This window comes from Nansenia antarctica (assembly GCF_963989245.1).
Source record: "Nansenia antarctica genome assembly, chromosome: 19".
Lineage (NCBI taxonomy): Eukaryota > Metazoa > Chordata > Actinopteri > Argentiniformes > Microstomatidae > Nansenia > Nansenia antarctica.
The window spans coordinates 25,778,407-25,800,752 of NC_137692.1; the positions used below are offsets into that span (position 1 = coordinate 25,778,407).

Genomic DNA, 22,346 nt, shown 5'->3' on the forward strand with positions numbered 1-22,346 from the left:
GGGAAGAAACCACGTGACTGAAAGCTATGAATTCAACACCACAGTTCCACATAGTTGGCCTGTAGGGGGCAGTACACAGCTATTCAACACCACAGTTCCATATGATTACAAACGAGTAAACTCCATCAGTGCACAGAGGCTTCCCAGCTAGGCCTCACTCATTCTTTATCATTACAATGGCAAATAGCACCCCGATTCTGCCCATCATATATTTAATTACATTACAGTTTTTACAACAAATCTGCAATACAAAGCTTACAGGTTACTGAAAGCACTTCTTCAAAATATTATCATCACAATCTTAAATTAAGCTGCCAAAAAATACATAAATGCACATTCAAACAAGACGCTTATGGCAAAAAAAAGGCACAATTTAGAAAATAGAAAACAAAATCAACAGCCCTTCATTCACTACTACAACAGTAAACAAACAAACAGTTGATAAGAAGATCCTTCCTGCACCGAGAGGTTAGTGAGCTGGTTACTTCTGGTTATTCTGCATATTGGCTTCATCTACAAACATCTTAAGTATCATGAAGGTTTTACATTGATACGATTGGAGTGTCAGTGTTTTGGCGTTGTCGTGATGGACCAGGAGTCTTTAGTGTGTGGGTCAGGGGAGGCTGGTGGTGGTGGAGGAAGAAGAAATCGGAGGACAGGCTCATTGTGATGCACGTAACGGAATGAGGAATGGTTTCTGATTTCTACCTCCACTAGCCTCCACTGGTGTGGATCATATTCATTATGTAATGGCATCGAGAGTTTATCACAGTACTTATACTAATATTGTTCATATTCTTCCTGATAAAGGACTGTCGGCGCTTTGAGACAAGATAGTATCTGCCTCTGGCAGAATGTGGGACTTTTAACTGCTGATGACTTTGAGTTCAGAGATTCAGTCTGTTGAGACACTTGTGTCACAGTCTGAAAGCGGATTGGATAGGATTTAAGCTCCATCTGGTGTTATAGATAAATCAGGAGGCATTTCTATATTGCTGACACCAGTGGAGGCTGGTGGAGGCTGGTGGAGGTAGACATTGGAGGCTGGTGGAGGTAGACAGTGGAGGCTGGTGGAGGTAGACATTGGAGGCTCATTGTGATAAATGGAACAGAATGAGGAATGATATAAAACATTCCATTCCATGCATCACAATGAGCCCCTTCTCCGATTTCTGCCTCCACTAGCCTCCCCTAGCCTCCCCTAGCCTCCACCAGCCTCCCCTGGCCTCCACTAGCCTCCCCTGGCCTCCACCAGCCTCGCCTGGCCTCCACTAGCCTCCCCTGGCCTCCACTAGCCTCCCCTGGCCTCCACCAGCCTCGCCTGGCCTCCACTAGCCTCCCCTGGCCTCCACCAGCCTCCCCTGGCCTCCACCAGCCTCCCCTGGCCTCCACTAGCCTCCCCTGGCCTCCACTAGCCTCCCCTGGCCTCTACCTATCTACTTCCATCAGCTCTGCACAAGTGTCTCGGGCCAGCGGGCTAGGGGTTGTTTCTGGACAGGGCCGATAAATAAATAATTAACAGGAAAATTAAACAAACTCCCTTTTCAATGATTCTTTGGAGGTGTCCGAGCCTAAACATAAAGAAAAATAAACCTCAACGGGTTAAACAACAATTCAATCTTATGAATCAACCAATCCATCACAACTACAACCATGAAAGAGGGGATATACAATTCTTCAAATGGATCACTTTGTGTTCATCAACCATATCATCTTTTGGCAATTAATCCATAACTCTTTTTTTTTTCTTTCTTGAGTACAAATAAATTACAAATATCCCAAAATATGCAAAGAAAAACTAATTAATCCAAAAAAACTGGAACAAAACAAATAACAAAATAAAAGTAATCAGCGCAATGTTACACATGGTCTGTAATGTTCCATAGTAGATGTTAATTATTTTGTAACAATATTAAAAGGATGGGTTTTTATCATCTTAATTTAATTATTTAGTCATTTAGGCAATATTTAAAAAATATCATCTTTATTTGGAAGCAGTTTATGTAGATATCAGTTACATTACATTAAGCGTTAGCTCATAACAAAAGACTGGTAGCAAAAAGTAACCAAACAAATAAACAAAATCGAATATTTCATTTAAAACTACAATTCCCAACATGCACTGCGTTACTACGATAACAACATGGCAGCGTCCAGCTACACCGCTGATCTTTGATCAACATTATTGTGTATATAAAAGCAAACAAGACTACAACCGACAATGTTACTAGGTTTCACTTTAGCACTTTTGGAGTGTATAACCCATTCTCTCGGTGCTGATGTCGAGGGTGAGTGTACTTAATAGAGAGATAACTAGATATAGATATGATATAGTTATCTAGCAGCTGCTACATTGTGACAGTGTGACCAGCCTGTCTGCAGCCTGCAAGATAGTTGTCACATAGAAGGACACAGGAACATACAGGAACATGTCATTATATGCAAATATGATCAAAATGTGTCACACTGCTGTTTATGTATCACCAACAGAGCATCAGCATGCATGAGGCATGACATCCTGCATCTCACATACATATGACACGTGGTTCCAGATCAGACCCGTCTGTATACCTGTATTAGCTATATTTATTACGAATCATTAGTTTACAATATAACAGGTTAACTCTTCCTCTTCCCACTGTTCAGGAACAACAGAGGATGTCTCCAGGTCTTCAGAAGGTTCTAACTTCTTCATGTCGGTGTGGCAGAACAGGTTATATCTGTACACCGCTGCTGCTGTTTGTGTTGGAGTCTGGTTTTCACTGAAGATGGCAATGGAGAGGGTACAGTAACATATCCACTATCCCTGTGTGTGTGTGTGTGTGTGTGTGTGTGTGTGTGTGTGTGTGTGTGTGTGTGTGTGTGTGTGTGTGTGTGTGTGTGTGTGTGTGGGGGGGGGGGGGGGCAGTTTGTCTAACGACATTAGGCACATACAGTAGATATTGATGGAGCTTTTTTTGCTTTGTATTGTTTAACATTTGTTGTTAAGCAGATGCTTTTTATCCAAAGCGACTTGATATTACAGGGAGGCAGTGGTGTGCCGTCAGGGCCAGCAAGGCCTTCTCTGCTGGCCTAAACATCATCAGAATATACATTTTATTTTAATATATATTTTCCACAAATATGTATTAATGATTCCCCATAGTCTATTCTCTTCATTTCATAGCTTTCCTCTTGGTTGCGCTGCTTCCAGTCTCCGATTGAGATTTGGAGGGCTGGCCTTTATGTTAGAGCTTTTATCCAATCAAAATGTGTTGCTAGGGGGCTCAAAAATCTGCCCGCCTTCACATTAAACGGTGAAGCGGATTCGACCTGTAACTTAACGTTGGAACGAGAAAACATGTGGCGTACCTAGTAAACCTACGTAGATGCGAGCAAAAGCAACAACGGCGCCTGCTGTAAGGCTCAATGATGTCAGCACCCAGCACGTCTTTTGATTGGATACGCACTATTGCTACGCACTATTGCTACGCACTATTGATATTCACTATTGAGATGCGGAACTATGCCGGTAGATGTGAAACTTTTGAAAGGGCACAGGGAAACGGAGCCTCACAACGAAAGCTTTCGTTGACTGATCGATAATACTGATCGATTGTGTCCTGTTTTTGGGTAAACAATAACTTTCATTTAGGGGACAGGATGAAAGCGCCAAGTCCACAAACAGAGGAAACTACGTTGAGCTTCTTTCTTTTCTGGCTGAAAACAACCCAGATTTACATTACCACCTGTCCACAAACAAAGTGTTTACTGGGACGTCAGGCAAAATACAAAACGACCTGATTTTTGCTATTGCTGAAGTGATGGAAGAAGAGATCAAAATGGAGATTAAAAAGGCACCCTTTGTCGCTATTATGGTGGACGAGACGACAGAAGTGGGTAATGTAGCGATCTTAAAGATGTTAGTTTAACACTCTTCATTGTAAATGCGGATTTATTGATTAAAAATGCTTCGGAAATATTAATATAACTCTGTTGTACTTGTCTGACTATGTTAAGGTGATGCAACGCCCGGTTATACTGTGTTTCTGTCTAGTTTCTAGAGCCATGGCGTCATAACGATGGTATTAAGAGGTAGAATAATTCAGGTAGGAATGTGTCGGACATCACTGAAGGCCTAGGTGTGAAATGCACCGCCCGCCACTGCAGGGAGGGACAGTCTCCCTGGTGTCATTTAAGGCTGTGCCTTTTACTCTAGGACACACTAGTGGTGGTGTTCCCAGGTCTTACTCAAGGACACACTAGTGGTGGTGTTCCCAGGTCTTACTCAAGGACACACTAGTGGTGGTGTTCCCAGGTCTTACTCAAGGGCACACTATTGGTGGTGTTCCCAGGTCTTACTCAAGGACACACTAGTGGTGGTGTTCCCAGGGTCTTACTCAAGGACACACTAGTGGTGGTGTTCCCAGGTCTTACTCAAGGACACACTAGTGGTGGTGTTCCCAGGTCTTACTCAAGGACACACTAGTGATGGTGTTCCCAGGCCTTACACACTAGTGATGGTGTTCCCAGGCCTTACTCAAGGACACACTAGTGGTGGTGTTCCCAGGGTCTTACTCAAGGACACACTAGTGGTGGTGTTCCCAGGTCTTACTCAAGGACACACTAGTGGTGGTGTTCCCAGGTCTTACTCAAGGACACACTAGTGATGGTGTTCCCAGGCCTTACACACTAGTGGTGGTGTTCCCAGGTCTTACTCAAGGACACACTAGTGGTGGTGTTCCCAGGTCTTACTCAAGGACACACTAGTGATGGTGTTCCCAGGCCTTACACACTAGTGATGGTGTTCCCAGGCCTTACTCAAGGACACACTAGTTGTTTTGTGTGTGTGTAAAGGAGATGATGACATCACACCAGTGAGGCTGGTGGAGGTACACAATGATGAAGCCCGTCCTCCGATTTCTACCTCCATCAGCCTCCCCTGAATCACACATTACTACGATGCCTGAGACCTAAAGACAGCGCTGGCTTCCCACGCTAGACCTAGGCTATAGCCTAAGCTTCCATAGACCTAGGCTATAGCCTGAGCTTCCATAGACCTAGGCTATAGCCTGAGCTTTAGCTTAGCTATGTTGAGTTTGTGTTCCCTGTCACATATGCATACTGCTCAGGGGAGGCTGGTGGATGTAGACATTGGAGGATGGGCTCATAATGCATGGGAAAATAATGTCGAAATGAGGAATGGTGTCATTCCTATGGTATCACAAACAGCATATGTCTGATACCATCCATAATTCCGTTCCATGCCTTACAATGAGCCCATCCTGGATGCTGCTGTATATGCAGAATCAGTATTCATGATGCGCCTTAAACATCATGTATTCTTCTTTAACCCCAATTAGAAAAACCTTTCCAGTGAAGCGATCCCCTGGCTGGACGGAGCAGAGAAGAAGAACGACTCTGCTGAAGAGGAAGCAGAGGTCCCTGTGTCTGGAGTTAAGATCTTCTATGGATCTCAGACTGGAACAGCAAAAGTATGAATTAATGTTTCCAAAAACCAAAAATGCTAATATTATCTTGTAAACAGTACTGTGTTATACTGTACAGTACATTATATTTGTTTTAGATAATACCATATAGCCTTCAGACTTTGCTTGTAATACACAGTTATGTGCTGTGTAGGTACAGTCTTCTTTTTGCTGAACGTTTGTGTTGCCAGTATTTCCTTTTGGCAGGGATTTAGCCAGCTCGTGACGTTAGAATTATAAGGTTCTATCTCCATTTTTGTCAAAATTTACTTTTTTACATAATCTGATCCATTAGGTGTTTATTAATGCCTGTGTGGTGTTATTTTTAAAATGTTGACATTTTTTAGTTAGTAATTCATAAAATACAAAGGTTCCATCTCTCAAAACATAATGGAATGTAAAAACTTTGACGCTCAATATCTCTGAACTGCCCTAAACGGAGATAGAACCTTATCATTCTAAGCTCACGATTTTGCATAGTATGCTGCATCCAATGGAACATCCTTGAATTCTAAGAAAGTCGACCATCTCTGGCATAGTTTTTGTGTATATGCAATTTACAATTAGGCAACTTGAATGGACTGTATTTATCCTAACCCTACCTGTCCTAACCCTACCTGTCCTAACCCTACCTGTCCTGACCCTACCTGTCCTGACCCTACCCGTCCTAACCCTACCTGTCCTAACCCTACCTGTCCTAACCCTACCTGTCCTAACCCTACCTGTCCTGACCCTACCCGTCCTAACCCTACCTGTCCTGACCCTACCCGTCCTGACCCTACCTGTCCTGACCCTACCTGTCCTAACCCTACCTGTCCTAACCCTACCTGTCCTAACCCTACCTGTCCTAACCCTACCTGTCCTAACCCTACCTGTCCTAACCCTACCTGTCCTAACCCTGCCTGTCCTAACCCTATGTTATAATGTTCGTGACGCCATTTGATATAAGGAGATCTTTCTTGGTCACGTGGCCGGAAATTATATATTGATGACTCAGAGAGAAGGTTGAATTGTAATCATTGTATTAGGCAGATCTGGGTTGCATTCCCAGGTACAGATGTTTCCAAGACAGCATGCTCTGTTAAGTCCAAGCTTCAAGCATGGCTACGACATGGCTGGTGCCGAGCCTGGCTGTGGCATACAGATGCCAAGCAAAGTACTGATGTTTGTTACAGCTTATATACAGTTCTCAGAGAGGAAATAGCTTTTACCTCGTAACTTACAATATTGACATTAGTTCCCATACATGGCTCTATCCTGTGTTCATGCTGCTCTGTCTTGCTGCTGACCACTGCAGTGAGGCTCCTATGTCCTTTAGAGTTAAACTGGTCTCACTGTTACTTGATATGGTATGTGCCTGCTCCTAAATATGTTGTTGACTACTGAGAGTGGGCACACATAACATATGTTTAAGGTTAAACAATGAGTATTGCAATATTTGATAGGCACACAGCATCTTGCACATAGCTACACAAAACGCATCATATCAGCTCACTCTTTTTTTTCCCCATGATGTAAGATTAATTTGACTGGTAAATTATTTCTATTGAAAAACATGTGGAGTTCTTAACAACGTCAATGAATGGCCACATCAGAAATAAATTAGGCATCGGTTCCATCATACAAAGTACATTATATGTCAATATAACAATGTCTGGAAGTAGATCTTCAATCAAAGGAACGGCCTTGTGTTTCTGGTAACAAGGAGTGCTATTTGATTCTTTGATGGTCATCAGTCTTGCACGTGTTCTTGCCTCTGTTCACAGCGTTAATAGGTTTTATTATCTTAAGACAATTTAAGCATTATCATTACACTACACCCCTCCTTTTCTTGACTTAAGTCTATAAAATCTTAGGCTCTCCATCAATGGATTGTGGAATTAACCTGCTCAGAAACAGTTGGAAACAAAAATACAGATGTTAAGCATAAGTCTGTTAGTTGGGTTATCTGGACTGTTGTTCCCGTCCCTTAGAATTCCTAGAAGAAAGTTTGTAAGTTCATGCCATGAATAGTGTGTGCATGGTATAATTCAGCTGTTTACTGCTGATGACACTGTTAGTTGTGTGCGTCAGTACAATTGAACAATTACGACTACATAAAAGTATGTGTAAGTCTCTCTTGTCATCATCATGTCTCTGTCTTAAATCATAAGAATTAACATTTCCATTGTTTGTCACATTGAAATGTCATTAGTTTGTCTCATTTCTCTTGTTTCATCCGGCAATAGCTTCCTTCAGCATCTGCAACATTCTCTCCCCACTTCTGCAATGGTTAACTTAGACCCGATCTTAACAGCATCTCGGTCTCTTAGTCCTTCGCTCAATGTCTCTTGATTTCCTTGATTCTGTCAGGAAATAGAATCGACAGGCATTGTCAGAATACATTCCAGGTCTTTCTTGCTGAATTGTGTTTTCTCCATCAGAAATGTCCTCCTTTGATGTTTCACAGTCTTAGAGTCTTAATGCGTATTTCTCTGTTCACTAAATCAATCAAAATGTTATATGTCTGCTGAATCAACACAGATTTGCATGATAATTTCAATATGAGACAAATTTGTCTATTTGTTGTATGTTGTAGCTCGATGTGTGTGTGTGTGTGTGTGTGTTTGGTTACAGGAGCAGTCTCCATTCTATTAATAGCCTAGGGTCAGAGTTTTAACACTCTCGCCCTGTTGTGAAGCTTGGTTCAGAAATACGGTTGTTATTCATTTCATTCTTAATGATAACATTCTGCATGCCATACATAGTAGTTTGCTTCCCATGATGTTAATAGACATGCGGTTTTAGTAATCAATTATGTTGATTGAAACTTCTCTTAGAGTCTTTTAAATATTATGGCCAAATCTTTTCAAACTTAGTTTTCCTCAAAGTGCTGTGCTTTCAATCACGTATTTAAGGTCTTGTCCCTAACTTAATACACAATAGACTTCTGCTTTGTTCCTTACAAAGTTCAGAATCTCAATAAATCCTAACTCTCAGTGTTTTGACCAGTCACACCGTCTTTGACTATACAGCGCCTTCTATTCAAACTATAATTATTTTAATTTAGTACTTTCCAATATCAATACATCTCCTTTTTGAAAAAAATTAAGATTCGTTCTAGAACAGCAATTCAGGTTAAGCAAATAATTACATTGTGCCTTACCTGTTTCGCTGAATCTAGCATCCTGTTCGTTAGAAGCCATTTGCTGTAATGTTCGTGACGCCATTTGATATAAGGAGATCTTTCTTGGTCACGTGGCCGGAAATTATATATTGATGACTCAGAGAGAAGGTTGAATTGTAATCATTGTATTAGGCAGATCTGGGTTGCATTCCCAGGTACAGATGTTTCCAAGACAGCATGCTCTGTTAAGTCCAAGCTTCAAGCATGGCTACGACATGGCTGGTGCCGAGCCTGGCTGTGGCATACAGATGCCAAGCAAAGTACTGATGTTTGTTACAGCTTATATACAGTTCTCAGAGAGGAAATAGCTTTTACCTCGTAACTTACAATATTGACATTAGTTCCCATACATGGCTCTATCCTGTGTTCATGCTGCTCTGTCTTGCTGCTGACCACTGCAGTGAGGCTCCTATGTCCTTTAGAGTTAAACTGGTCTCACTGTTACTTGATATGGTATGTGCCTGCTCCTAAATATGTTGTTGACTACTGAGAGTGGGCACACATAACATATGTTTAAGGTTAAACAATGAGTATTGCAATATTTGATAGGCACACAGCATCTTGCACATAGCTACACAAAACGCATCATATCACCCTACCTGTCCTAACCCTACCTGTCCTAACCCTGCCTGTCCTAACCCTACCTGTCCTAACCCTACCTGTCCTAACCCTACCTGTCCTAACCCTACCTGTCCTAACCCTACCTGTCCTAACCCTGCCTGTCCTAACCCTGCCTGTCCTAACCCTACCTGTCCTAACCCTACCTGTCCTAACCCTGCCTGTCCTAACCCTACCTGTCCTAACCCTACCTGTCCTAACCCTACCTGTCCTAACCCTACCTGTCCTAACCCTACCTGTCCTAACCCTACCTGTCCTAACCCTACCTGTCCTAACCCTACCTGTCCTAACCCTACCTGTCCTAACCCTACCTGTCCTAACCCTACCTGTCCTAACCTACCCAGGGCTTTGCTAAAGACCTGTCAGTCGAGGTTCAGACTCTGGGCCTGCCAGCTGAGGTGATTGACATGAAGGATTACGATGCAGACGACAGACTCTCTGATGAGGTAAGTGATTCATTAAAACAAAGTTTAGTTTATGTACTTCAACCTGGGCAATATCTGCTTCTCCTAACGTCTAAAGCAAATTCAGCTTATATTCATTGACAGGGCAGAATGGGAAAAATATAAATCCCTACCAAAACTACTCATTTTTGTAGTCTGACGCTAACATCATGTCCCAATCCAAGTTTTCCACTTTATTGTCCAATGTTTTAATTCTTCACATAGCTCACCTGAGCTAGCCTGTTAGCCTGGCACAGAGGAGAGATATGGTAAACAGACTCTAATCAACCAGGGAAAGATTGATTATCTTCATCAGCATTCCTTTCTGTGGGAATTCCTCTCTCCTCTCTCTTCTCTCCTCTCTTCTCTCTCTTCTCTCTTCTCTCTCTTCTCTCTCTTCTCTCCTCTCTTCTCTCTCCTCTCTCTTCTCTCCTCTCTTCTCTCTCTTCTCTCTTCTCTCTCTTCTCTCTCTTCTCTCCTCTCTTCTCTCTCCTCTCTCTTCTCTCCTCTCTTCTCTCTCTTCTCTCTCTTCTCTCCTCTCTTCTCTCTCTTCTCTCTCTTCTCTCCTCTCTCCTCTCTCCTCTCTCTTCTCTCTTCTCCCTCTTCTCTCTCTTCTCTTCTCTCTCTTCTCTCTCTTCTCTCCTCTCTCTTCTCTCTCTTCTTCTCCTCTGTGCCAAATAATAGAACTAACTCAGAGATTGGTGGGCTGGTTGGCTGGTGGGCTGGTCATCTATTCAAGGGGATACGACACAGTTGAGATGAACATCTTTCCAAGGGAACTGGCCAGGGGTCGCCCAGGGGTCGCCCGCCCGCCCCAGATTCAGTTACGAACAGTTACTGGCCAGTGTGTTCACTCTCTACGGCCAGCAATCATTCAACACACTCCACTCTAGGGCCATAGGGCCATAGGGCAGTACTGGAGGCCCCTCACTCTGCCCTAGAGAGCTCAGGTGATTTACTATTCTGCTCTGGCACAGAGTTTTCTCTCCACACTTATTTATCACATTGATTCCTTTGGAGCTGTTCCTCCCCCTGGTCCTTATGAGGTCAAAGAAGAGAAACCATAATTGCTTTGCACTTGATTACGGTAGTTGAGTCAGGTGTGCTGGTGGTGGAACAGATCAAATATGTGGAACGGCTGGTGGTCCCCGAGGAGAGGTTTGAGAACCACTGCTTTGGAGCTATTCTCTGTCTGGTTGAATCCTTCTATATGTTTGCTTGGAAAGCGAGGTCCAGGTCCATGTCAGGTCCATGTCTGTGGCTCAACTGTTCTCTGATATCTCTCCTCAGTGCACCAGCAGGTGGATCTGTGTGTTCCTCTTGGCCACGTACTCTGACGGAGAGCCGACGGAGAACGCCAGGTGGTTCTGTAAGTGGCTGGAGGAGGCGACCACCGACTTCAGATACGGCAAAACGTTCCTGACGGGCCTGAGATACGCCGTGTTCGGCCTGGGCAACTCGGTGTACGCAGGCCACTATAACACAGTAAGAGACTGATTATATCAACATGTTCTTACCAGGGGAGGCTGGTGGAGGCAGAACTCAGAGGACCTCGTTCCTTTCCATGCGTCACAATGAGCCCATCCTCCGGTTTCTACCTCCACCAGCCTCCCCCTGGTCCATATCATAATTATCATATCCACGATATCTGCTAACACTTATTTAGTCATCACTTGTGTTAGTTTCTGATGCATACATTCATCAACAGTTGTGTTTATGACCTACTTGCGTCATTCATTCATGTTTAATTCATACAGTTAGTTAATTATAAAGGACAATGAGCTCACTCAAGTCTTAATCAAAACATTGTTGTTCGAGTGCTGCGTCGTCATAGCAAAACATTAAATGCGCAGCATTCCAATTGTTAAAGTTTTAGTCATAATTGATTGCGTGGATGTGTTTGGGAGTGTGTGACTTCTTCAGTGTGAACTTGATTTATTCAAAACACACATGGATGATTACTTTGATAATTAAATCAATGCTTCATAGCTTCCAGTGTTCTTGTCTATGCCTCTACAATATCTGGTTATGGTAATATGGTTTCCCGGACACAGATTAAACCTAAAGTCCTAGGCTAAAAAGTGTCTTCAATACAGATTTTCCATTGAGCCCAAGACTTAATCCATGTCCGGGAGAGAGAGAGAGAGGTAGAGAGAGAGAGAGAGAGAGGTAGAGTGAGAGAGAGGTAGAGAGAGAGAGGTAGAGTGAGAGAGAGGTAGAGAGAGAGAGGTAGAGAGAGAGAGGTAGAGTGAGAGAGAGAGAGGTAGAGAGAGAGCGGTATAGAAAGAGAGAGGTAGAGAGAGAGAGAGAGGTAGAGAGAGAGAGAGAGAGGTATAGAAGGACTTAATCCACGTCTGGGAAACTGCCCCATCGAGTGTAACCCATGTCTCTGCCCCCCCCCCCCCCTCCCTCCCCAGGTGAGTAAGCGCGTGGACAAGTGGCTGTGGATGCTGAGTGGCGTGCGCATCCTGACCAGGGGAGAGGGCGACTGCAACGTGGTGAAGAGCCGTAATGGCAGCGTTCAGGCTGACTTCCAGGCCTGGAAGGACAAGCTGCTGGGCCGCCTGCAGAGCCTGGCCGCGGGGGAGAGGAAGCCCTGCGCTGGCGACTGTAAGACAGGAGGCTCCTGTAAGAGCCAGAGGAAGAGGAAGGGCCAGGGGCTGGAGGAGGAGGAGGGCCAGTCTGAGGCCTCTGAACAGCCCAGCTCTGAGGTAAGATGACTGCTCTTTAAACAGACATTTCGTGACGTTAGAATTCTAAGGTTCTATCTCAATTTTTGTCAAAATTGAGTTTTTTTTACATAATCTGATCCATTAGGTGTTTATTAATGCCTGTGTGGTGTTATTTTTAAAATGTTGACATTTTTGAGTTGGTAATTAATAAAATACAAAGGTTCCATCTCACAAAACATAATGGAATGTAAAAACTTTGACGCTCGATATCTCTGAACTGCCCTAAACGGAGATAGAACCTTATCATTCTAAACGGAGATAGAACCTTATCATTCTAAACGGAGATAGAACCTTATCATTCTAAACGGAGATAGAACCTTATCATTCTAAACGGAGATAGAACCTTATAATTCTAAACGGAGATAGAACCTTCTCATTCTAAACGGAGATAGAACCTTATCATTCTAAACGGAGATAGAACCTTATCATTCTAAAGGGAGATAGAACCTTATCATTCTAAACGGAGATAGAACCTTATCATTCTAAACGGAGATAGAACCTAATCATTCTAAACGGAGATAGAACCTTATCATTCTAAACAGAGATAGAACCATATCATTCTAAACGGAGATAGAACCTTATCACCATTTCACTTCAAAGCCTTAAACATGTCAGATGCCGACAGGTAGTCTAATATCCACATGAGAACTTGAGATGAGAACTTGTCATCATCACTGTGACTACTACGACTATTATTCACTACTACACACACACACACACACACACACACACACACACACACACACACACACACACACACACACACACACACACACACACAGATACATAGTACACCTTCTCACTCCTGTCGTCATGGTGACAGGCTTCTCAAGTCAGCTGCTGGTAGCAGTAGGGGTGACATTCAGCTGAAGGAGGGAGAGGGAGGGAGAGAGAGGGAGAGGGAGAGGGAGAGAGGGAGAGGGAGAGAGAGAGGGTGGGAGAGGAGAGGGAGAGAGAGAGGGTGGGAGAGGAGAGGGAGAGGGAGAGGGAGAGAGAGAGGGTGGGAGAGGAGAGGGAGAGGGAGAGAGAGAGAGAGAGGGAGAGGGAGGGAGAGGAGAGGGAGAGGAGAGGGAGAGGGGGAGGGGGAGAGGGAGAGGGGGAGAGGGAGAGGGAGAGGGAGAGGGGGAGAGGGAGAGAGGGAGAGGGAGAGGGGGAGAGGGAGAGGGAGAGGGGGAGAGAAAGGGAGAGCAGAAACTACAGCGAGGCATAATCATTCAGATCCATCTACCGCACATTAATTTCAGCCTGCGTTTAATCCTGCCAGCGCACATGTGGGCAAGATCGTTTTTTAATCAGGCAGCACGCACGGTGATGAACTCCTAAACTCCATAAATGTGCAATACGCTTTTCTGATTTAATCAAGCAGGGCAACAAAAGATAATGATCTGTAATAAATGTGCCCCACATGGTCCCTGTGTTAAATCATGAATGTGTTCTAGATCAGGTGGATTTATGGAGAAACTCAGCCCCTACAGGCGATGTTTATGAGGTGAACGAGGTCTCATGTACAATCGCTCACTCACTCACTCACTCGCTCATTCGCACACTCGCACACTCGCCCTCACTCACACACTTGCTTGCTCACTCACGCCAGTCAGGCCTGGTCGACACGGAAGCCGGATTTGCCTGAATCCGCCGCGATGCTTTGAGAACGTTTTGCACCTCGCGGCGACACGACTCCGCAAACTTTTGAAAACTCTGCAAGGGGCTTTTTCCGTATCCGTGTTCCGTGGATTCTGCCACTGTGGGGTCAGCGTGGGGTCACTGTGGGGTCAGCGATACGGGAGCGTGTTGATAACCATGACGGAGTCACCCACATAAACCCACGTTAGTGTTGGTTCCCACATTCACTCGCACTCTCACTCACTCACTCACTCACTCACTCACTCACTCACTCACTCACACACTCACACACTCACACACTCACTCACGCACTCACTCACTCACACCCTCCCTTGCACTCACTCACACACTCAAACCCACTCACACCTTAACACAGCAATATTTGCAATATTTTGCCATGACTAGCGAGGGTGTCATTGATTTTCAACAACGTTCTAAATCTATTTACATTTTTCTGAATAAAAGTCTGAACGTTTGGTCAGTTGCCGACTTGTTCCCAGCTGCTGTCACATATGAGTGGATGGATCAATGCAAGCTTTTCACTATCAAGACGAAGGAAGGATACCTTTCTGAAGTATTTGAACAGGGCCATTAACTCTCTCTCTCTCTCTCTCTCTCTCTCTCTCTGAGGAGGAGGAGGAAGAGGAGGAGCTGTTAGAGTCCAGCAGTGATGAAGACTCGACTGGGGCCGAGGAGAAGAGCCCTGCGTCTGTCGTTGATATGGAAGATCTGGGTAACGTCATGATGAGCGCCAAGAAGTCCCAGGTCAGTCAGACACCGACCTGCTGAACAGGCTGAAAGGCCCAACATGTTCAGATCATTTCATGCCTGGTTCTGTGTTTCTGTTCTCAGGCTGTCTGTGGCTGTTGGAAGACCAGAGCCTGGTAAAGGTGTGTGTGTGTGTGTGTGTGTGTGTGTGTGTGTGTGTGTGTGTGTGTGTGTGTGTGTGAAGACCAGAGCCTGGTAAAGGTCTTACTATTGCTCGAGCTGTTGATACATACATGCATAATGTGTTGGCTCGGGTGTGTGTGTGTGTGTGTGTGTGTGTGTGTGTGTGTGTGTGTGTGTGTGTGTGGGGGGGGGTTGCATGTGTTGTCTCGGTGTGTGTGTGTGTGTGTGTGTGTGTGTGTGTGTGTGTGTGTGTGTGTGTGTGTGTGTGTGTGTGTGTGTGTGTGTGGGGAGGGGGGGGGTTGCATGTGTTGTCTCGGGTGTGTGTGTGTGTGTGTGTGTGGGGGGGGGGGGGGGGGGTGGGGGTGCATGCGTGTTGTCTCGCAGGGGGGGACATGTTTTGGCATTAAAAAAAGTTGAGTTGTCCCATCACCCCAGACTCTGAAACTCTTATCAGGGGTAAAGCACATCCCCAATTATCTCATTAGCTTCCCCAAAGCTTGAGTGACAACAGCCTGTTCAGTAGGCCTACTAGGAGAGATTATAATATTGTGTGATAAACACAGATATGTAGTTATGATGTTCATTGTATTCATATTAACCAGGATCAGCAGCACACAGTTGTGATGTTGTGATACTCAACAGTTTATTAATCAGGATCAGTTTGCTGTTGCTATCAGTCGTGTTAAAAAAGAAAGTCATGATGACATTGTGTAAGTGTGTTTACTACTGACACTGACTCTACACAGTAACGGCCAATGGGGAGAATAGATACTGAATCACAAAGACACAGGGTTATAGAATGTTGTCACCCAGTGATGCCCTATTTGGCTGCTCAACATTGCATGTTAACACTAGAACAGCCACGAGAGTAACGAAAAGTGTTATATCTTTGCACTCGATCAAATTTAAAGACACTCCTTTCATGACTTTTCCTAGATATGTGTGTTCTACCACCCAGTATCCTTACATTTTCTAAATCACAGTTTTTCTGTGTAGGAGGCAGGCTAATTTACAAGCGGCCGACTAGTGGTCGTTGAGTGTAAATAGCAGCTTAACATTGTAAAGAGGTGGATCTTTTAGTAGGTAAAAACGGCCCGGCTATCCTAGTGTTAAGGCCTCTAGGGGAACACCAACAGGGGGCTAGGCCTCCTGTGCTTGTCACATGACTGTGGTGAATTAAAGAAAGAAAAAAAAGCTTAAAGAAGAAGCAGAGGGGCAGATGGTTTGATAGACACACGCGCTCCAGCAGGCTCTGAGGGGGGGGGGGACTTGCGTAAGAGTGAGAGTGTGAAAGTGGACGCCCACTCCACAGACTTGTGGGAACGAGTGGCTGAAGAAAAAGAGAGAGAGAGAGAAGTCATGATGCATCCCCTCTCGTTTAGTCACTGCTGGAGAAAAAAAGTGAGAAAAAAAAAAGCGAGAAAGAGTAAAAAGCTGCAAGTGTCATCCTCCATTCCTGTCTGTCTGTCTGTCTGTCTGATTGGCATGTCTTCTATCTGAATGAGAATGAAAACGTTTTGGTGTCTATTTGGTTGCTCAGTGATGGGGTCCTGTCCTGTATTCAGCGTTCCCCATGTACTCATATCCTCAAAGACCAAAGAGAAAGAGTATTATGTATGGTTACAAAAAGAGGATGTACTGTACGGTAAATCATAGGTACTCACTCGCAGTACGTTTGTGGCAGCTCGTCTCATCTCACTTTTGGTGCAGCACCCTGAAAACTGTTCACGACACTATGACGGTACACTCTCTGTACACTCTCCGGCATGAGGATTTGAGCCGTCTGGTGCTGATAAACTCACGTATGTGCATGGTGTGAAACTCTGACAGAACTAACACATTTGATGAGGTGACTCCGCCACCTGTGACAGGAACCTGCGTATGTACTGCCAAGTATGCTCAACTAAATGGAGGAAGGCACTGCAGTACACTGTCACTGTATACTGCCAGTTTCCCCGTGTCTGTTGTGTTCAGTATGGATAGGACGCCCGTCGCCCGTGCTGTTTGGCAGTGGAATCATTGGCAGTGGAATCACTGGATAGAAATGTCCTTGTCAGCTCTGCTGGGACAGCCGTCACTCAAGCTGAGTTTAAACTTTTAGTTCTCATCTCCATGACGTCAGTCGCCCTCAGTGTCACCTTACATTTACATTTCTGGCATTTTCGCAGACGCCTTTTCCCAAAGCGACTTACAAGAAATACATTTGACTAAGTAAGTGAATCATCTATCCACAAAGTTGTAGCAGGAGAAAGTAATCTATTTCTCAGGCCAGGGGCCATTGGCAGTCGTCGTGCTAGAAGAAGGTAGATTGTTTTTAACAGTATTATTATTATTATTATTATGACACAGGGGGAAACAGTACAGGCAGGGTAGTAGATGTCTCAGGAGGGACAGTTAAGGTGTTGTTGCCTGAAGAGATGGAAGGGCTTCAGTCTCCGGCGGAAGATAGGGAGTGATTCTGCAGTGCTGACAGCAGTGGGAAGCTCGTTCCACCAGTGGGGAGTCAGGATAGTGAATAGTATCAGGATAGTATAGTATCAGTATAGTGAAGAGACGTGACTGGGCAGTGCGACTGCCGCATCCGCGTAGAGGCGGTGGAGCCAGTCGGCCAGGTCAGTCGGCCAGGTCAATGGCTTGTGGTCAATGGCTTGTGGTCAATGGCTTGTGGTCAATGGCTTGTGGTCAATGGCTTGTGGTCAACGGCTTGTGGTCAATGGCTTGTGGTCAATGGCTGTTACAGTCAGTTTATGTTAGTGATTCATATGAAGAGAAACATCACAATTATTTAAAAAAATAATATTTTTCAAACAGATGGCTGAAAGGTTGTCGTATACAGTACGTCTTCTGTGGTATTAATTCCTGCTGGGACCATACATACAATAACAGCTGTTAAAACTGGCAGTACAATCTGCTGCTCTCTGTGTACAATAATGTTTATTGAAAGTAATAATCAACACTTTGAAAATGTTCAGTTAACAAAGGAGAGACATGTTCATGGTGTGAACACAGTGTCTGCCTTTTATTTTCCACACACAACTGGTATAGCAGCTTTCACACAACTGGTATAGCAGCTTTCACATGCAGCCCGTATCAAAACAACTGGCCCATACCTCTTATCCATCCCTAGCGTCATATGCTAAATGTCTTGCCCTGTCCATGCTTCCTATGTTCTTATGGTTACGTAGGTAGTCATGTACATGCTTCCTATGTTCCTATGGTTACGTAGGTAGTCATGTACATGCTTCCTATGTTCCTATGGTTACGTAGGTAGTCATGTACATGCTTCCTATGTTCCTATGGTTACGTAGGTAGTCATGTACATGCTTCCTATGTTCCTATAGTTACGTAGGTAGTCATGTACATGCTTCCTATGTTCCTATGGTTACGTAGGTAGTCATGTGATTGTCTGCTAATTAAGTCTGCAAGTCTTCTGCAAAAACCCTGTAACCAGTTTGTCATGCATTTCTTTATTCTTTATATTAACACCACACATGTTTCTGTTTTATCTCCCCCCAAAATCCAAGTAAATACTAGTATTTACTAGTAATTTTATTGTGATTAACTTGATTAAAAATGTTGATCGATTGACAGCACTATATATATATATATATATATATATATATATATATATATATATATATATATATAAATAGTTACTTAACTATTAGGTATTACAACGTTTAAGGTGTTTGCTAAGGCAAGTAGAGAGAGGCCACTGAGAGGCCAGAAGAGAGATTCTTACTGAGTGCCATAACTCATACCAGAAGATCTTCTCTCTCTTGGACATTTTGTGTCATGAACAATTATCTCTGTTCAGTAGAAACCGTGTGAGTCATCCTCACATAGGAGTTCATGCACAGGCAGAGAGTAGAGAGGCATTTTCATGTAAGTCTATTTTCATTAATGTGTGTGTCAGTGTCCTCAGTGTCGAGAGATGAGATAAGTACCTCAGCTTTGTTCCAGATGACATCTTTCAGGCCAACACAACAAATCCATCTAACAATCAGGCCTAATGAAACACTCGTCATTCAGCAGTCTCATTTTATATTGTAGCTAGTGGGGCGCTTGGTGGCGTAACGCACTAAAGCATCGACCATGTGACCGCAGGGTTGCCTGCTCGATTCCGTCCGCGGACATGTCCTGCATGTCATCCCTCCTCTCTCTCTCTCACCCATCCTTCCTGTCATCCCTTCTCTCTCTCTCTCTCTGTCACCCATCCTTCTTGTCATCCCTCTCTCTCTCTCTCTCTCTCACCCATCCTTCCTGTCATCCCTCTCTCTCTCTCTCACCCATCCTTCCTGTCATCCCTCCTCTCTCTCTCTCTCTCTCTCTCTCTCTCTCTCTCTCTCTCTCTCTCTCTCTTTCTCTCTCTCTCTCTCTCTCTCACCCATCCTTCCTGTCATCCCTCCTCTCTCTCACCCATCCTTCCTGTCATCCCTTCTCTCTCTCTCTCTCTCTCTCTCTCTCTCACCCATCCTTCCTGTCAAATCTCTACTGTCTCTATTACAATAAAATAGAAAAATATGAGTGGGACTGCAACCACTCAGAATTATTATTATTATTAAAAAATATATATTTTAGCCGGAGGGAAAGCTGTATTTGGAATAGAACGCAGAAGCATGTTTAGATTTTTAAATTGGTCTTGTGTCGTTTCTGCCCATTAAATGCTCAGTTTTCTGAGCTGGGAGGAGAAGAGAGATTACCATTAAAGCACACGTGTGTGATTCTATTCCATGATTCTATTCCATGATTCTATTCCATGCATTCTATTCCATGATTCTATTCCATGATTCTATTCCATGATTCTATTCCATGGTTCTATTCCATGGTTCTATTCCATGATTCTATTCCATGATTCTATTCCATGATTCTATTCCATGATTCTATTCCATGATTCTATTCCATGCATTCTATTCCATGCATTCTATTCCATGCCTGCACTCCCAGGTTGCACTCGGCTCTCAGTGTCTGGGATCTTCTGGTCAGACATTTCTGAAGCGTGTTGTTTGTCATTAGCTGGTTCTACCACTAGGGGGTGTCAGAGACACGGTTTTTCCAGCTAACTGAAGATTGCAAACAGATGAACAGATGAGACGGCACAGCATCAGTCATCATGTCTGAGTGTGTCCCTTGATGAGACTACTCTTCATTATGTAAGAATTGCAAATAAATCACACTTGTTTCATTCAGATGGAGATGATATTTGTTTTCAATATGGCAAGGCACGGTAAGTTTATTTGTATAGCACATTTCATACAACAGGGTGCCTTTCAAAGTGCTTTACATATATAATTAAAAGAAATACAGATAGTAATATGAATTGCAAGCTGGATATGGACGTGCCAGTGGAATTATTAACCAAACTGTAACTGAACAAGAGAGGGCGTTCAGTACACAGGGGTGACTCCTGCATGGTTGTGTGTGTGTGTGTGTGTGTGTGTGTGTGTGTGTGTGTGTGTGTGTGTGTGTGTGTGTGTGTGTGAGTGTGTGAGTGTGTGTGTAGGCTACTTGCCAATAATAAGCTGACAGATGGATCTTTACAACCTGTGGGTCGAACATTGAGTGTATTGAGTGAGGTAGGCCAGTTGTTTTGGGGATTGCGATTCCAATATTGGAAGAAAACAAATGCTACATATTCTAAACACCGGAACGCATTTCTTTCCTCCTCACATTTTCTGAATGTATGAATATGGTAGTGGTTAATACATCCTGGGGGATGGCTCGCTGCAAGCAGGGCTGCCTACGGGCCTTATACAGGATTGTTACAATAGACAAATTCATAAATATTCATAAATATTATGCAGGCCGGATGGGAAGCCTATTGGTGATCCATGCTATACGTAGACTGTATGACATCAGAGATTAAATACAGTCAGACTCTATAGACTACTGAATGTCGGTGTCAGATGATCGTGTTTATTTATGGACTTGGTTTATATACAGTGACTCTGCCAGAAGGAAATATACTTCACTTTCTTTATCGCACTTTATTCACTTGACTAATCACTTCAGAGAATAGCTACTCTGTCGGTGTTCATAACTTTAGCTACATGCAGCCCTGTGTGGTTTCCACAGACTGGCAGCGTTGCATTAGCAGTCCTGTTGTTTGATGGCTGTAGATGGGAACAGGGCCAGGTAGTGAATGTAAAGTGAATTGTGAAGCCTAGCAGCTGCTCGGTGTTTCTGGGTTTGTTGTGTTGTGTTGTGGGCCGGTGTCCTGATGGGGTAAGGAGAGATCGATGGGTTCAGATCTGCTCGTAGATCCATTTCTGGCTGATCTCCTGACAGCACATCAGTCTCTACGCCAGTATGATCAACAGTTTGTTTACATTCTGTATTTTAAGGTGGCAAACTAACTATGGAGACACAAATTATCTGTTTTCACCAACAGGTTCTAGTAACTTAAGCACTTCATGACAGTTGTATTTGAACACTATTCAAATCCTTTCGATTGGGTAGAGCGAGCTAACATGGATTATGCTAAGTTGCCACCCACCAAATTTGCTAGTCATCTAAATCACTTGGATGATGAGGATATCCTGCCCTCGCTCTGAACCACACTCAGCCTCTCTGACCTCGTAAGGACCAGGGGGAGGCAGAGGGAACTAAAGCTCTGAGTAATACACCTGGAGGAAACGTTGAAGCCCAGTGGTGGCTATGGAAAAGCAGTTGTTCTTGCTGCTATAGAGCACCATGTTGCAATGGACGGGATTCGAACCCGGCTCTCCTGCTAGGCTAACGCTGCTAGGCTAACGCTGGGGTTAGGGTTAGACAGCATCCACGGCCAGAGTGACTCAGCGTTGCTGTGTCAGGACCTGCCCGTCTTGATCTTCTAATCAAATATTCTAATCGAGGATTATTTTGCGTAATTGAATTTAAGTTATTTTATTAATCGTTTCAGCCCCTACTCTCTCTCTCCACTCTCCACTCTCTTTCACTCTTGGCCCTCCCATCCATCTAGCACCTGCTCACCCTCTCTCTCCCTTTGCATCTCTCTCTCTCTCTCCTCCCCTCTCTCTCCTCCCCTCTCTGCCTCTCTCTCTCCTCCCCTCTCTGCCTCTCTCTCTCCTCCCCTCTCTTGCCTCTCTCTCTCTTTCCATCCCTCTCTGCCTCTCTCTCCTCTCCCCTCTCTCCCTCTCTCCTCCTCCCCTCTCTCTCTCCTCTCTGCCTCTCTCTCCTCTCCTGACCTCCTGTGTCACCCCTGTCACATGCTTGGGATCTCCTCCCCTCTCTGCCTCTCTCTCCTCTCCCCTCTCTCCCTCTCTCCTCCTCCCCTCTCTCTCTCCTCTCTGCCTCTCTCCTCCTCCTGACCTCCTGTGTCAGCCCTGTCACATGCTTGGGATACAGAGCGCTGCACGGCGCTGAGAGATGCCCCTGTTCTGTCACTCTGGAGCAGCGATGGCGT

General features: G+C 44.4%; 1 protein-coding gene across 1 annotated transcript in view; it reads left to right on the plus strand.

Annotated features, from left to right (window-relative positions):
• Window positions 1-2,658: 2,658 nt before the first annotated feature.
• The window catches only part of tyw1 (tRNA-yW synthesizing protein 1 homolog), a gene marked incomplete at its 3' end in the record, with an annotated part of 71,096 nt that continues 51,408 nt past the window's right edge, over window positions 2,659-22,346 (plus strand). Inside the window, exons 1-6 of the mRNA XM_080549101.1 lie at window positions 2,659-2,783; window positions 5,343-5,474; window positions 9,597-9,698; window positions 10,986-11,180; window positions 12,113-12,406; window positions 14,681-14,815. Of these exons, the coding sequence (XP_080405227.1) occupies window positions 2,694-2,783; window positions 5,343-5,474; window positions 9,597-9,698; window positions 10,986-11,180; window positions 12,113-12,406; window positions 14,681-14,815 (948 nt within the window). The 5' untranslated portion in view covers window positions 2,659-2,693. The remainder of the gene's footprint in view (window positions 2,784-5,342; window positions 5,475-9,596; window positions 9,699-10,985; window positions 11,181-12,112; window positions 12,407-14,680; window positions 14,816-22,346) is intronic.